This window comes from Cotesia glomerata, linkage group LG5, assembly GCF_020080835.1.
Source record: "Cotesia glomerata isolate CgM1 linkage group LG5, MPM_Cglom_v2.3, whole genome shotgun sequence".
Taxonomy (NCBI): Eukaryota; Metazoa; Arthropoda; class Insecta; order Hymenoptera; family Braconidae; genus Cotesia; species Cotesia glomerata.
Window position 1 is genome coordinate 23,430,268 of NC_058162.1, and position 16,524 is coordinate 23,446,791.

Below are 16,524 nucleotides of genomic sequence, written 5' to 3' on the forward strand. Positions count from 1 at the left end.
TCCAACAAAAACGCGTTTTTCTCCGACAAAGTGTGCGTTATTCGTCTATTCAGTAGCTATAGTTGAACGTAGAGGATTTTAAAAATTTTGATTTTTAAGATTTTTTAAGGCTGATTGAATCCAAAAAAATGAGAAAAAAAAACGAAAAAATCTTTAACATGTCGCCATTTTTTTAAAATCCAAATTTTCAAAATCCCCTACGTGAAACGATAATCACATGCATGCAGATTACAACGCAGTTTGGTTTTTTTGTTTTAGATAATCACAGAAAAATTACGTCTTCCATCGGCCGCATAACAGGATTGCCAACCTCGTCAACTCCTTGCACATGGACATCGACTTCTACGTTGGTACATATTAAGCATTCATCACTAATACCAAAAATAAAATATTTCCCTATCGTTAATCACATAATTTATTTATTACTCAGTCTCTTTTTTACTTTAATCTACTTGTTTTTTCAACATTATATTTTTACTCTCTATATATGATGTATAAAGCCGATTGGCGTCTGTTCTCTAATAAATAAATAAATAAATAATCCGTTTTTGAGTAAGAGATGAGACCGTAGTAAGAAAAATTTTTTTGATGCTCCACAAAAATGCTTATAACTTTGTAACGACATGATATTTCTTAATAAAAATTCAAGAGAATGATCTTCAATGTATACTTAGTAAAACAAAAAACCCCGATCCCCAAATTCCTTTTTTATCCCAGTCAAAAAAATTTCCGAAAAACCTATTTTTTCAATCTTCAGTGGCTATCCCTTAAAAAAAAAACCTTAACTTACATTCATGCATAGGATCTCCAGCAGGATACTCCGGAGGACAGTAGCACTGAGGTTGGTTATTATAAACCCGACAAGCAGCCTTGACGCCACAGCTGGTGTCTCTGCAAAGATCATCATCGCAGATACAGACCTGATGAGGATCACCGTAGCAACCCGGAGCGCAACTGCACTCGAATCCTCCAGCAGTTTCGCGACACTTAGCATTAACGCCACAAGGTCTCCTCAGACACTCATCAGTCCCAGGTTTGCAATTGATCTTCGGATTTCCGTAGTGTCCTGGAGGGCAGGAGCACTGAGCAGTGCGATCAACAACTCTACACTGAGCATTGAACCCACAGACTCCATGTTGAAGACACGGATTAGTGCAGACTCCATCATCGCTGCACCGCTTAGTAGGTTCGCAGTCCTCATGACGAAGACACTCCAGTTGGTAGCACTCCTGACTCGGCTCTCCTTGATATCCTTCCGGACACAAACATACTGCGCGATGACCCGAGACCTTGCAGAGCGCGTTGATTCCACACGGAGATCCATTATAAAGACACGGATCTTCACACTGTCCGTTGTTGCACGACAAAGACGTAGGACAGTCGCTGTGAGTTCGACATCCAGCTAAGCAGATTCCAGAATTGCAGATGTAACCTTTTTTGCAAGAATTGTTAGCGTCGCACTTGATGCGGCACTTTCTGTTATCGCAAACTTCTCCACAAGCGCAATTTTCATTGACAGAGCAGCTTCTGACGCAGTAGCCGACCTCGTCGCACTCACAGACTCCGTCACAAGGAACGGGAGACTTGGTGCAGCTTATTAAAGCGTTTCCGTAGTAGTTAGGCGGACAGCTGCATTGCGCAGCGTGATTAACAACTCTGCAGCCAGCGCATTCTCCACAAGCTTTACCTCCTTCGCAAGGACTCTGGCATTTGTTGTTAATACAAGACTCATCACTAGAGCAAGCATTATCACTGCGACATCCCAGCTCACAAATTCTGTTCTCGCAGATCTGACCCGGAGAACAATGATCATCACTGTTGCAGATCGCTTTGCAGACTCCCGCTTCGCAGCGTTCGTCATTCAAACAATTCGAGTCGCTCCTGCAAGTGGCGTAGCAGGATCCTCCATTGCAGGTGTGACCAGGAGGACAAGAGTCGCTGCAAGGAATGAAGTTCCTGCGACATCCAGTCAAAGGATCTCCAACCAACGGAGCAGGACAGCTGCATTGCTTCTGATGATTTAACATCGCACAATTGGCGTTTGTGCCACAACAATCAGGAAGACTGCAAGAATCCACGCACTGGTTGTTGATGCAAGACAAGTTTTCCGCGCACTCAATATCCGCTCGGCAACCTGCAAGGCAAACAAGACCTTCGCAAATCTCTCCGCTGCGACAGTCTTCGTCCTGGCGACAAAGCGCTCGGCAAATTCCTGAAGAGTCACAGCGCTCGTTGCTCAAACAATTGGTATTGGAAGAGCAGACTGCTACGCAGGAACCGGCTACGCACGCCGCTCCTAAGGGACAGTCTCTGTTAGCTTGGCAAGAAAGTCCTGGCGCTCGGAGACAAGCTATCCTAGCGGAAGGATTGGGCATGAATCCGTCAGGGCAAGCGCAAGAAGCTCTTTGGTTTGTTGCAATGCAATTAGCGTTAGGGCCGCAGGGAGTTACGTCGCAGGGATTCACACACTTGTTGGAGGCGCAAGCTTCATTAGCGTTGCAGTCCTCGTCTCCTCTGCAACCATAAGAACACATGTTGTTCAAGCAGATGTGACCTAGGAAGCAATCGTTGTCCAGTCTGCAGGTCAGAAGACAGTTTCCACGCACGCATTTCTCGTTAAACGCGCATTGGTTGTCAGAAGTGCAAGTTGGAAGACAAACATTGTCCCTGCAGGTGTTTCCAAGGCTGCAATCTTCGTCTCCGTTGCAAGAAACTGGGAGTCTTACGCACTCAATTTCGGAGTTTCCTGTGAATCCTGGAGGACAGCTGCAGCGCTTGATGTGGTTATTGACCTGGCAGTCAGCGTTTATTCCACAAGCGGTGCGAACTTCGCAAGGATCTAGGCATTGTCCGTTGAGACACCGGTCAGTCAGGTTGCACTCTTCATCGGATTGGCAGGAAGGTCTGCAGATGTTCTCGTAGCAGTAAGTATTAGCAGGACACTCTGAAGAAGTGGAACAGGCGGTCGGCAAAGGACGGCAGCCTACTCTGAGATCATTGGCGTCTCCATCGTAGCCGAGTCTGCAGCTGCAGGAGGCTACGTGCTCTCCCGGGATGCATTCAGCGTTAGGACCGCAGCGGATTCTTGAACACACATCAGCGCACTTGGGAACTCCGTTGATTTCAATGCACCTGGCAGTGATTGGGCAGTCTTGGTCTCTGAGACACTCAACAGGGGTTTGGCACCCGCTGTTGTAAGCGTCTCCTACGGTTCCTAATTGGCAGTGGCAGCGGAAAGATCCGCGGGAATTGGTGCAAACAGCACCTGGAGCGCAAGGAGATTTCAGGCAGAAGTCTATGAGATCACAACCACGCGTAGGCTCTCCGGTGTATCCAGGTTGGCAGGTGCAGACTTGCTGGTGGTTGTTCGTCGAACAAATAGCGTTTTGTCCGCAAGGATTGTGCGCGAGGCAAGCTATCCTACACTTGTGCAAATCACAAATCTTTTCGTCGGAGCAGTCGTTGTGGCTCTCGCACTCAATCGGCTGGCAGCCCATCTTGTCGTCGTAAGCGTCGCCGAAGAACCCGCGATCGCAAGCGCAAGTAGCTTTGTGATTATCAGACTTACACCCTGCATTTCTTCCGCAGAGAATCAGTTCGCAGGCTTGACGACACTCTGCCTGTCCAAGATTGTTCCTGATGCATTTTTCGTCGTACCCGCAGTCGTTGTCCGAAGTGCAGCGCAGTTCTTGAACACAAATGTTGTTCTGGCAGTACTGATACTCCGGACAAGTCGAGTTTGACTTGCAAGTCGGACGGCAGAGTCCGTCGATGCACAATTGGTCGCCGATGCAGTCTCTTATTGAAGTACAAAGCGCAGTGCAGATTCCTCCGTTGCAGGAAGCTCCGGTTGGACACTGGCTGTCAGTCTTACAGTATTGAACAGGAGTGCATCCTAAATTAGGGTCTCCAGTGCCTCCAGGTTGGCAGGTGCACACTGCCGAGTGGTTCAGCGAAGAACAATCAGCGCCTTGACCACATACATTCGGAACCGAGCAAGGATCCACGCATTTGTTGTCGAAACAAGCATGGGAGGCTCCGCAGTCGCTGTGGTAGTTACATTCGAACCTGATGCACTCAATTTTGGGGTTTCCGGAGCTTTGTCCAGCGCAGCGACACTCCGGAACGTGGTTTCGGACAAGACATTCTGCGTTATGACCGCAAGTGTTCGGAATATCGCAAGGATTCCTGCAAGTATTGTCAATGCAAGATGCGGAATTAGGGCAGTCATTGTCGGCAAAACAGTCACCAGGAAGCTTGCAACCTAGACCAATGGGATCTCCAACGAGACCATGCGGACAAGAGCAGTAGAAGGAACCTTCAGTGTTCTGGCAAACTGCGGTAGAGTGGCAAGGATGGTCCAGGCATTCATCAACGTCCAGGCAAGTGTCTCCAATCAATCCGTACCCTGGATGACATTGACAAACTGCGTTGTGTTTCACTGCTATGCAGATTCCGTACCCGCAGTTGACTCTGTTGCAAGGACTAGCGCACTTGTTGCTTTCCAAATTGCAGTACTTGTCTTTCGGACACTCGTTGTCTGTAAGACACTCAACTTTGAAGCATCCCGAAGCGTCTCCAATGTATCCTGACTGGCATTGACATCCTGCTACATGATCTATCACCGAACAAATCGTATTAGGCCCACAATCGACGAGGCTGCAAGGATCTGCGCAGCTAAAGTGGATGCAAGACTGCGAATCTGGACAATCATGATGGTTCTCGCACTGATGTGGCGTCAAGCAACCGGTACCTACTGGATCTCCAGCAGTTCCTTGAGGACAGACACACTTGTAAGTACCATGAAGGTTGATACACTCTGCGCTAGGATGGCAAGGATGTTCCTCGCACTCGTTGATGTCCAAGCAAGTATCAGGCCCAGCGATGAAACCGTGGCTGCATTTGCACTTTCCATTGATGCAAACTTCGTCAGCGCGGCACCCAGTGTCAGAAGTGCATCCAATCTCGCAGCTTCCATCAACACAAAGCTCTCCTGGCAAGCAGTTTCCGTTCCCGTAGCAAACCTTAGCGCAGTAGCCGTTTTTACAGCGTTCGCCTTGAGCGCAATCATTCTTTGAAGAACACGAGCACTGACAGAATCCCTTGTCGCAGAAGTGTTGAGCTGGACAGTCTTGGTTCGAGTGGCAGATGTTGGGGACTCTCACGCAACCTTGCTGAGGTGTTGGATTCCCCGAGAAGCCCGCAGGACATGAGCAAGAAGTCGCGTGATCGATGCAGTTGCAGATAGCGTTCGCTCCACAGACGTTTTCTTTCAGCGAACAAGGATTCTGACACTGATTATTGATGCATGATTGGTCCGAAGGACAACTCTTGCTGCTGCGGCATCCCAGGATGCACGCTCCGTTGTGACAAGTCTGATCCGCTTGACACTGGCTGGGAGTAACGCAAGGAACCGAGCAAACACTGTTGATACATTTCTCTCCCTGCGCGCAGTCATCGGTAGATCTACAAACGGCACGGCACTGCCCGTCCAGACAATTACCGACGTCACAGTCAGCTGAAATGAGGCAGTAATTAGTTCCACGCACGCATCCGTTCTGTGGGCCTTCTACTGAAGGAACAAATCGATTAACACATCGGCAAATCGGCTCGCCGTTTATTATCTCGCAAATCGCGTTCTTCCCACAGGCGTCTTCGCAAGGGTTTATGCAGCGGTGGTTCTGACACACTGATTGCTTGGGACAGTCTTTGTTGGAGACACACGAGCCCTCTGGTTGGCACCCAGAACCGTAAGGATCTCCCACTTGACCGGGTTGGCACTGACAAACAGGAGAATCAGCAGCTCCTACCACGCAAATCGCCGTAGGATGACAAGGGTTCGGATTACAAGCTTCTACGCCCACACACTCTACATCGGCTACTGGATTCGCTTTGAAACCCGGCGGACATTGGCAGACCGCGCGATGGTCGTTTGCAATGCACACTGCGTTGGTCCCACAAGCGTTTTCTTCACAAACGTCATGACAAGTGTGACTAAGACGGTCGCACAATTGAGTAGGCGGACAGTCGATGTTATAGACACACGGGACTGGTTTGCATCCGCTTGCTCCATTAGGATCTCCGGCGTATAATCCTGGAGGACACTCGCAGTTAGCAACGTGGTTGTTAACCACACAAATTGCTCCAGGCCCGCAAGTAACAAAGTCACAAACCGGGAGACAAAGTAACGCCCCGTCGTTGGAAGTCCTGCAGGTTTGGTCTTCTGAACACTCGGAATCTGTAGAACACCTGTTTTGCCTAGCGCTCTGGCAGCCTTGCCGGTCATTTGGATTTCCTGCGAATCCTAAGAGGCATTCGCAAGCTGCTTGATGATTGTTAGCGATACACTGAGAGTTCAGAGGACACGTGAATGATTTGCAAGATGATATACACTTCAGAACTCCCAAAGCGTCTGGCCTGCAAGCTTCCGTTGAATGGCAATCATTGTCAACAATGCAATCAGGCACTGATGGCTTCTCGCAGTTTGAACTCACGGGATTCCACTCGTATCCATCCTGACACTTGCAAGTCGCGTGACCACTTCCATCAGGCTCGCAGTGTTGGTAAGCACCACAGACTACTTTACTGCACGGATTAATGCAGTCGTGAATCCCATTGTCCAGCAAAATGCAGAAAAAACCTTCAGCGCAGTCGGAATCTTGCGAACAAACTGGCGGAGCAATTGATCTATCAGGCTGGCATCCGTCTACAAGATTACTCGGATTTCCAAAGTACCCATCAATGCAAATGCAGGAGGATATATGATTTTGCGTCACACAGAATGCGTTAGGACCGCACTGAAGTTTACTGCAAGCGTCTACGCATTTCCTGACACCTTTGCCAACTTGGAAACAAATCTGCTGCGACTCGCAATCAAGATCATTGGAGCAATGCGCTTTAAGATGACATCCTTTGACCAAATCATGAGGATTTCCGATGTATCCTGACGGACAAATACAATTTCCGTCCTGGCAATCAGCCTTGGGACCACATTGGGTGCTACTGCACTTGTTAACGCAGCTTCCTTCAACGCATGTGTGACTATAAGGACACGGAACTTCATTACTGCAGTGACAAGTCGCTGGATCAGTACAAGGTCCAGATTCGATAGCCAGGCACCCAACGAAGGGATTTCCAAAAAATCCTTCTTTGCACCTACAATCGTAACTGCCGAGGGTATTAAGACACACTGCGTTACTTCCACAAGCGTTTCCGCTGCACTCATTGATGTCATGACACTGAATATAAGGATTACCGGCGAATCCCGGAGGACAGACGCACTCAATTGCGTTTGGTCCAGCATGACAATTAGCGTCTTTTCCACAAATTGAGTTAGTACACTCTGACTTCTTCTGAGCGCCACATCCTTGATAAGGATTCCCAGAGGTTCCTGGGTTGCAAACGCATTTAAAACCAGCTACATCATATTCACAGTGCGCATTGTCTCCGCAAGAAGGTTCGCATCTTGGAGGCTCAATCGGTGGCATGCAAAGCAGATCAGGATTTCCAACAAAGTAAGGATTGCAAACGCACTTATTTGTCTGGGGATCACAACTCGCGCCAATTCCACAAACTACGCCCTCGCACCTTCGCTTACACCTTCCACCGATGCAAACACTGGGTTCAGCACACGGAACTTCAGGGGAACAGACATCAGGAACACACTGGCCACCCGGGAAAGGATTTCCCATGAACCCTTCGATGCATTTGCAAGTGGGACCGTCGTAAGAAACAATACACTGAGCGCCAGCTCCGCAAACAAAGCCGTCGCATTGCGAAACGCATTCATTATTGTTCCCCTCGGTGAATCCCACGACACATCTGCACCAAGGGACGTGTTTATCTGGCTCACAATAGGCATTGGGACCACACGGAACGTTATCGCAAGGATTAACGCAGCTCCCTTGGACACAAGCTAGGTAATTCTCGCAGTCATTGTTGGTTGAGCATTCTTGGCGTGGCTGGATTCCACCAGTACACCCGGAACCGTAAGGATCGCCCACTGATCCCTTGGGACACTCGCAGATATGTCCGCCGCGATTGTTCAGGCAGTAAGCGCCGTGGCCGCAAGGATTGTTGATGCATTCGTTAACGTCAACGCACCCGTGCTGGGGATCTCCCTCGTAACCGGTCTCGCACATGCATCTCGGAGGGTCACTGGGCGTGCACTTGGCGTTCATCCCACAAGGGAACCTATCGCAGGGATTTTTGCAGTGATTTCCATCCAAGGCGTCGGTATAGAAAGGCGGAGGACAAACGCACTCGCCAGGTTGGACGCATTTTTCATTCGCTTTGCATTCGTTATCACTTGTGCATCTTTTTTGTGCTGGAGAGCACAATCCATTGTAGGGATCTCCACCGTAATTGTGCGGACAAACGCACTCGTAAGATCCTGGACGATTAATACATTCGGCTCCGTACCCGCAAACTTGACGACCTTCTGTACACTCGTTTATATCTTCGCAGGAGCCGTCTGGTTGGGTGCTATAGCCTTTAGGACACGCGCAATAACTCACTCCGCCGGCTATCGTGATACACTCGGCACCCTTTGGACACGGTTCACCTCCTGAACAGCCTGCTAGCATACATTTATCATTTACGATCTTATAAGGCGGCTGACATTGGCACTCTATGCTGTTGCACTCCTCGCAGAGGGTGAACGGATTACCGTGGAACCCGGGCAGGCATTGACAGTCGTAACTTCCTGGAAGGTTTTTACATATCGCGTTTACGCCACAGGGTGGCTTGTCCCGGTGCTCCAGGCATTCGTTAACGTCCCGGCATTTTCCGGTTTCGGGATCTCGGGTGTATCTCTGCTGGCAAATGCACACGTTGCTACCGACGAATTCATCTTTTACACACTGTTCTCCGGCTGGACAAGGCGAATTCGGACCACATACGTGGGGCACTGCTGTTTCCTTGCACCCGCCGTTGTAAGGATCTCCGGTGGTACCGCTTGGACATTGACAGGAGAATGAACCCGCTTCATTGTTACATACTGCTCCTGGTGGGCAAGGATTTACTGCGCATTCATCTATATCCGTACAACCACTTTTTATGCCAGGTTTACCCGTGAAGCCGTTGCTGCATAGACAAGTAGCTATGTCGTTTAGGATCATACAATGGGCGTTCGGACCGCATGATACGTCTTCACAAGGGTCTGCAATGGTAATTATCATAATATAATGATTATGTAGACATAAATTTACTAGTTTTTTTTTAAAGTTATGTCAACAGGATGTGTTTATTTTAAAGAACATTATTTCTCTTATTTTATTAGCTTGAAGAATCAGCAGATACTTTATTATTTTTTTATTTTAATTGAAAAATAAATTATTGCTAACAAAATAATAAAAAAAATTCTTTAGTTTTACTTTTCAATTTTTTTGAATAATTTATTTATTAAAAAAATAATCACACTGAAAGAAAAATTTTTTGTAAAAAATGTGAATTTTTGTGACAAAAAATTAATTTGTTGGAAATTTTCAACAAATTTACAGATTTACAGTTTTGTAAATTTTTAAAAAATTTATTTTGGGTAAATATTTACGAGAGGATCAAACAATTTAATTTATAAATTTTTTAGAAAATTATGATATTTAACTTTTTTTTTTTTCAATTGTTGGTTTTTTTATGTACTTTTCAAAATAATATATATATATATATCAAAAACATAAAAAAAAGATAAAATATAAATTTTATCCAAAAACATGAAAGCAAAAATTTTTTCCAACTTTTGAAGGCAAAAAAGCTATCGAAATCTTTTTTTTTTCCTTTCACGGCATTGTTTATCATAAATGCACCGTATAAACAAGCAGAATCAAAAAAAAATTTGAAAATGTTAATTTTTCACCTAGTTATGGTCAAAAATAAAGTTGACCCCGCTTGTAAATAATTATCAAAAGTTCTTTTGAAAAATGTGGGCATTTTTGTGAAAAAAAATTAATTAGTTGGAAATTTTCAAAAAATTCACAGATTTACAATTTTATAGATTTTGAAAAAAAAATCATTTTTAAATAAACAACTTGAAAATTTTCATCCAAAATTGTTTTTTCTTAAATGTAAGAAATTTTTTTCAACAAGAAAGTTACTTTGAGAACAATTTTGATTTTTTCAGCTAAGAATATAATTGTTAAAAATTCCCAACAAAATTATTTCTTGTCTATTTTTTTCAAAAGAAATTTTTTCTCTTAGTGCAGATGTCTGTTAACCCTTCAGCACTCTCGCAAGACGATTTAATATCATTACTCGCGCGATGAGAAAAAATTTCACGCCTTTTGTGCATGCGCACGTATGCTTATAGCCCCTTTAATTTAAAAAATCTCAAACAAAATAAATTTCTAAAAAAAAAAGAAACAAAAAAAATTTACTTATTTAATAATAATACATGATTAATAAAATTTATTGTATATTTTTATGGTTTAGAAATTTAAAATAATAATATTGTAATCTGAAATATTAATTTTTTGGCAGATAGAAAACAAATCACATAGTCATTCCATTTGAAATTTGAAAGAAAATTTGAATTATTGATGAGCGTGAGAGAAAATTTCATAGCGAGAGTGCTGAAGGGTTAATTTCATTATAATAAAAAAAAAAGTTAATAAAACTTACGTCGACAATCATTTCCAATATTAGGCTCGGGACAAAGACACCTCTTGGCCAGGTCACAAATAGCATTACCAGGACAATCGCCATCAGCTTCACAGGTGACAACTCCAACGCACTTGGTATAAGGATCCGGATCAGGTATCGTGTCCTCGGGACAAGCGCATGTATATCCACCATTGGTATTGGTGCAAGTGGCACCATGACCGCAGGCGTCAGGCCTTGCACACTCGTCTACGTCTGAAATAAAACCGCAGATTAATCGAGCCAACTCCCACATAGCATAAGTATCATATCTAGATATTGCTTTTTAATATAATATAATAAAATATAAAATAATAAGTACCCATGCATTGCTTGAAGGCATTGCCAGAGTAACCGGGCTTGCACTGACAACTGAAACCACCAGGCGTGTTGGTACATATAGAATTTTTACCACAGCGACCAGAAGGTCCGTTCACCAGGTCGCATTCGTCGATATCGACGCAACCAGCGGCGATGTCATTCGGATTGAAGGTCCAGCCATCCTCGCAGATGCAGTAGGCCTCGTGACCATCGGGCTTGCAGAAGGCATGCTCGCTGCAGGTGACTCCATCACATGGAGCTGAAAATCAACGGGATTCATAGCTTGAACGAGGAAGAAGACTCTCTTCATATAAGAGTCATGATCATGATCATGAGTGACTATTAATATGAGCTTCTCTGGTTTATATATATATATATATATATATATATATATATATATATATATATATATATATATATATATATAATAAATATATAAATATAGAAGAGTGTGCATATGAGAGCGAGTAACTTCCTCATATCTCAACGTCTTATCGGCAATCAGTATCTCTTCGGCCTAAGGGCATAAAAATGCTATTGCATGCTTTAAGATAGCAAATAAAATAAAATAACACGGGTTTACTCTTTTTATTCTATTTTAATTTATTATAGTGCCTAGTGTAAAGAGGTTGTGTGTAAATGTATGTACATGCAATGTAATGTACCTTTGCAGGGTATTTGCGGCGGTGTTCCAACGAAACCGGTCTCACAGGAGCAGTGATAACTTCCTCGGGTGTTAATACACACTGAAGACGGCCCGCATAAGTTCGTTGCGCACTCATCGAGGTCCTCGCACTCCGCTCTAACGGCCTTGAATCCGTCCTTGCAGAAGCACTGGCCCTCTATGCACTCGCCGTTGTTCACGCAGTCGAAGTTTGACTTACACAGGGTTGTTACGTCCGTCTAATTAAGTATTTTATTAGTATTTTTTATTTATTTTATTTTACCTTTTTTTAGGGGATCATTGTGAATTATAACTGGCTATACAGCTGGTCAAGAGTCTTTATTTAAATTTACTTGATTATTTATTTGAATTATTTACTTGAATTTACTTAAATTTACTTGATAGAGAAGAAATTTATGATCTTTCATAAAAGAGTTTTTTAAATTATTATTGATGATAATAATATTTGTGAAAATTTTTTACAATTGTATAATTAATTATGAAGAAATAAATTATACATGTTAATTTTAACGTAAGAATTATTCAAAAGGGCGAAGAAGATATCAGTAGAATAATTTCTTCTTTTAAGCCGTTAAATATTAAATAAATTATTAAGTTATATTAAATACTTAAATCAGCAAATACTTGATTATTTAAAAAAAATTTTTTTTAACAAATAAATTAGTTTTGAAAAATTGCATTTATGGCTTTTTACAATTTCTTCATAATTTTTTTTTTAATTATTGTTACCATTATTTATTCTAAATTATGAAAATTATAAAATATCTGTCAATTTTAGTGTCATATATTTTATACTAAAATTATGAAAAATTTGAAAATGTTTTTTGATTTTTTTTCAACAAATAAATTACTTTAAGAAAATTATTTAAAAAAATTGCATTTATAGCTTTTTACAATATCTTCATTTAAAATGTTGTTTTATAAATTATTTTTATCATTATTTATTCTAAAAAAAAATTTTAAAAATGATAAAATATTTTTCAATTTTAGTGTCATATATTTTGTACTAAAATGATGAAAAATTTCAAAATTTTTTTGATTTTTTTTTTTAAAGTAAATTAGTTTCAGAAAATTATTCAAAAAAATTGCATTTATGGCTTTTTACAATTTCTTCACATAGATTTTTTTTAATAAATTATTTTTACCTTTATTTATTTAAAAAAAGTCCTAAAAATTATAAAATAGTTGTCATATTATATTTTGTACTAAAATAATAAAAAATTTGAAAATTTTCATGATTTTTTTTTAACAAATAAAATTAGAAAAAAAATTACTCGAAAGAATTTTAAGAAATCATTAATTTTTATTTTATTTGTTTAAAAGTTCAAAAAAAATTTTTAAACGTCTTTTGACTTGAGTATCATTAATAAAAAATAAGTAAATAATAAAAGTAACCTGATCGCAAGCAACTGAAGGACTAGGATTGGCGCTGTATCCAGGAGGACACTCGCAAGTGAACCCAGGAACGGAATTCCTGCAGACTGCATTAACTCCACATGGATTCGTTGGTCCATTACACTCATCGATATCTAAATATCAATAAAATAATAAGTTTACAATAATTATGAAGAGACACTCAGCTAAATAGCAAAGAAAAATAATTATAAGTGGTAAGAACATAAAATTAAAGATTAAAGTGATTATGATTAGTTTAGCTAACCAGTGCAGCCTTTGAAAGGGTCGCCGGTGTAATCCTGGTTGCATCGGCACAGGTAGCTTCCAAGTGTATCCACACACTCGGAATTATCGCCGCAGGGATTTTTCTCGCATTCATTAACATCTGTTACACACCACACACAAATGGTTAATTATGATCAATTAGTTATGCCAGCGTATTTATTATTATTTTTATTGTTTAATGATAATTAGAATCGCTAAAATAAGTTTAGTTTTATACACTAAAAAAAAAAAATTAACTTGAATCAAGAGAAAAATTCTTAAACCAAGAAAAATTTCTTAGTAAAGTACCCAGTACTTGAACAGACTTTTCGAATTGTTAGAATACAAAATCCGGATATTTATTATAAGTAATATGCGCATGTTATAATTATTCAATGATACAGTAATTGATTTCTGTAGGGTTTTTCAATTATAAATCAAAACAATCAAATTTTTGTTAACTTAAAAGTTTACATGTCGAGAATAGCCGATAGATGCTATTTTTTTCATGAAAAAGGTACTGAGTAAACCGAACAATCAGTAAAAAAAAAAACGGTATCTCATCATTTTAAGTAAAAAAATTGAACCACCCAATGAAATAGTCTTTTCTAAATAATACATATTTTTTGCAAAGACAAACTATAATTTTTATATTAAATGTTAGCGTCTAACTATACCTCCAAATTTTCAAAGCGGTACCCAGAACTTGAACAAGCTGGGACCGTATAATTTTAACAGCACTCTAACTTCTAATAGGTTTATAGACTAGTGATCAGCATTGTGATTTGTATTAATTACTGCAAATTAAATAAGTTTTATAGCTAAAAATTAGTGTAGTTAAAAATTATTGAACGTTTTGAATTGAGTTTTTTTGATTTATAATTGAAAATTTACTTTGTCATTCATAAAAAATGTAATTAAAAAATTAAATACAAATATTTCTCATTTTTAAATGAATATATTAAATATTCATAGTATTATTTTCAATATTAATCAATAAAATGTTATAATTCTTTTAATATTTCCATAAAACGTTGAAAAATTTTGCTGTGCCTATTGCTATATATTTTATTAGTCCAACTACTGCTCCCGGAGTGTTCAACTACTGCGGCTTGTCAGAATTGATTGTTCATAACTACTACTCCTTTCATAGTTTATCTTAAAACGTCAAAATATAAATATTGAATTATTTTTGCTATTTTGCGCTTCAATCAATTCAAAATTGTTTGTATTTTCATGAAAATCACTAATTTGAACTAATAATTACTTCTTTATCTATTAAAAGTAGGGTCCAATACGTTTTACTTTGAAACTTGTTCAACTACTGGGTACTTTATCCAAGTAAATTTTTTTTACGTGTATAATTATGATAACGATAATGATAAATGATAATAATGATGTTACTGACTCTCGCATAAAATGAGTCCGTGTCCCGTGAAACCTTGAGGGCACAAACATGTATACGATCCATAAATATTAATACACTTTGCGTTGGGTGCACAAGCATTGTCACGCAGGCACTCATTAATATCAGTGCAACCTAGAATTGGATCTCTTTGATATCCAGGAAGACATTGGCACTCAAATCCTCCAGGAGTGTTTACACAGCTCGAGTCCTTGCCGCACAAGTCGTTCGACTCGCACTCGTTGATATCTGTTTAGTTAATGCAAGTAAGAAACATTTGTTACGTTAATTAAAGCTTGTAAAAAAGCATTAAATTTATCAACGGTTTTGAATGGCATATAGTAAGTACAGCTAGGTTAAATGCATGTAATTAACCCTGACAAATTTTAAATTGACAACCAGCCCGAATAATCATTAAATGCGATTGATTGTAATCATTATATTATTACCGTTGCAACCAGTGAATGGATCACCGTCCATGCCATCAGGACAGTGACACTTGAAACCCCCGTCGACGTTCGTACACAAGGCTGATCGACCACATGGACTTCGAACACACTCGTCAACGTCGTGGCAGTGATCCTCTGGATTCCCTTCAAATCCTTCTGGACACTCGCACCGATAGCCACCCGGTAAATTAATGCAGCGGGCATTATGCCCGCAACTTCCTGGATTATCGCACTCATTTATGTCGTAACACTGGAAATTTTTATATTATTTATTTTTGTTTTAAATTTGCAATTTTTGGAGAGGTTCTATTGCTGTTTTTTTTTTTTTAACTTCACTGAAATTAGCAGACGAAAATTTTATTTTTCATTAAAAATATACCAGGTTTATAAAATTATTTTTAAAAAATTGCTATAATTTTTTAAAGCTTCTAAAGAAGAAATTTTTCTTATTAATAAAGTTAGTCGACATTTTTGATTTTTTGATTTTGCTTGATTTATTGAATTAGAACCAAAAAATATTTTTAAAAATTGCACTTACAGTTATTGAAGTTTTTAATGAATGAAAAATTTTTTTGCAATATTTTTTTAATAAAGAAAATTTTTATAATTTTTAGATGTCGGCTAACTTTATTTTCATAAATTTTTCTTATTATAATTTATTTATTTAAAAAATTATCAGATTCACAAGTATAATTTAGATGAAAAATATAAAAATATACAATGATACAGAAGTTAGCCGACGTTTTCAATTTTTTGATTTTTTTTAATCATTTAATTGGAACTACAAAATATTTTTTAAAAATTGCGCGTGTAGTTTTTCAAATATTTTACAAATTAAATTTGTTTTTCTTATTTTTTTTAAATAAATTTTTTAATAAAAAAATTTTTAAAATTTTTTTAGATGTCGGTTAATTTAATTTGCATAAATATACACTAGGAAACAAACTATTCGTAACGTTATTAGATGAAAATTAATAATACTAAAGTTAGCCGACGTTTTTAATTTTTTGATTTTTTTTTAATAATTAAATTAGAACAAAAAAATATTTTTCTAAAATTGCACTTACAGTTTTTTATGTTTTTTATAAGTAAACATTTTTTTGGTAATAATTTTTTCAACAAAAAATTCTAAAAATTTTTTTATCAAAAAAATTATTACAAAAAAATAAAAAAAAATTCATTTTTAAAAAACTTTAAAAAATATAAGTGCAATTTTTTAAAAATATTATTTAGTTGTAATTTAATAATTAAAAAAAACTATAAAAATTAACAGTGTCGGCTAACTTTAGTATTATAAATTTTTTTCATAATAATTTCCTTTCCTATAAAATTATAGAAAAAATTTTAATGTCAACTTCAATGTCATTTAAATA

At 39.2% G+C, this 16,524-nt stretch overlaps 1 protein-coding gene across 5 annotated transcripts in view; it reads right to left on the minus strand.

Moving 5' to 3' along the window:
• The window catches only part of LOC123265618, a 101,232-nt gene that overhangs the window by 44,071 nt on the left and 40,637 nt on the right, over positions 1–16,524 (minus strand). For 4 of the 5 annotated variants that reach the window (XM_044729413.1, XM_044729415.1, XM_044729411.1 and 1 more), the window contains exons 7-14: positions 15,152–15,401; positions 14,706–14,951; positions 13,299–13,418; positions 13,034–13,167; positions 11,619–11,856; positions 10,955–11,212; positions 10,615–10,848; positions 791–9,160 (exon numbers count right to left, since the gene is read on the minus strand). In XM_044729413.1, coding sequence (XP_044585348.1) covers positions 791–9,160; positions 10,615–10,848; positions 10,955–11,212; positions 11,619–11,856; positions 13,034–13,167; positions 13,299–13,418; positions 14,706–14,951; positions 15,152–15,401 — 9,850 coding nt within the window. The remainder of the gene's footprint in view (positions 1–790; positions 9,161–10,614; positions 10,849–10,954; positions 11,213–11,618; positions 11,857–13,033; positions 13,168–13,298; positions 13,419–14,705; positions 14,952–15,151; positions 15,402–16,524) is intronic. The other variant, XM_044729412.1, reaches the window with a different exon arrangement.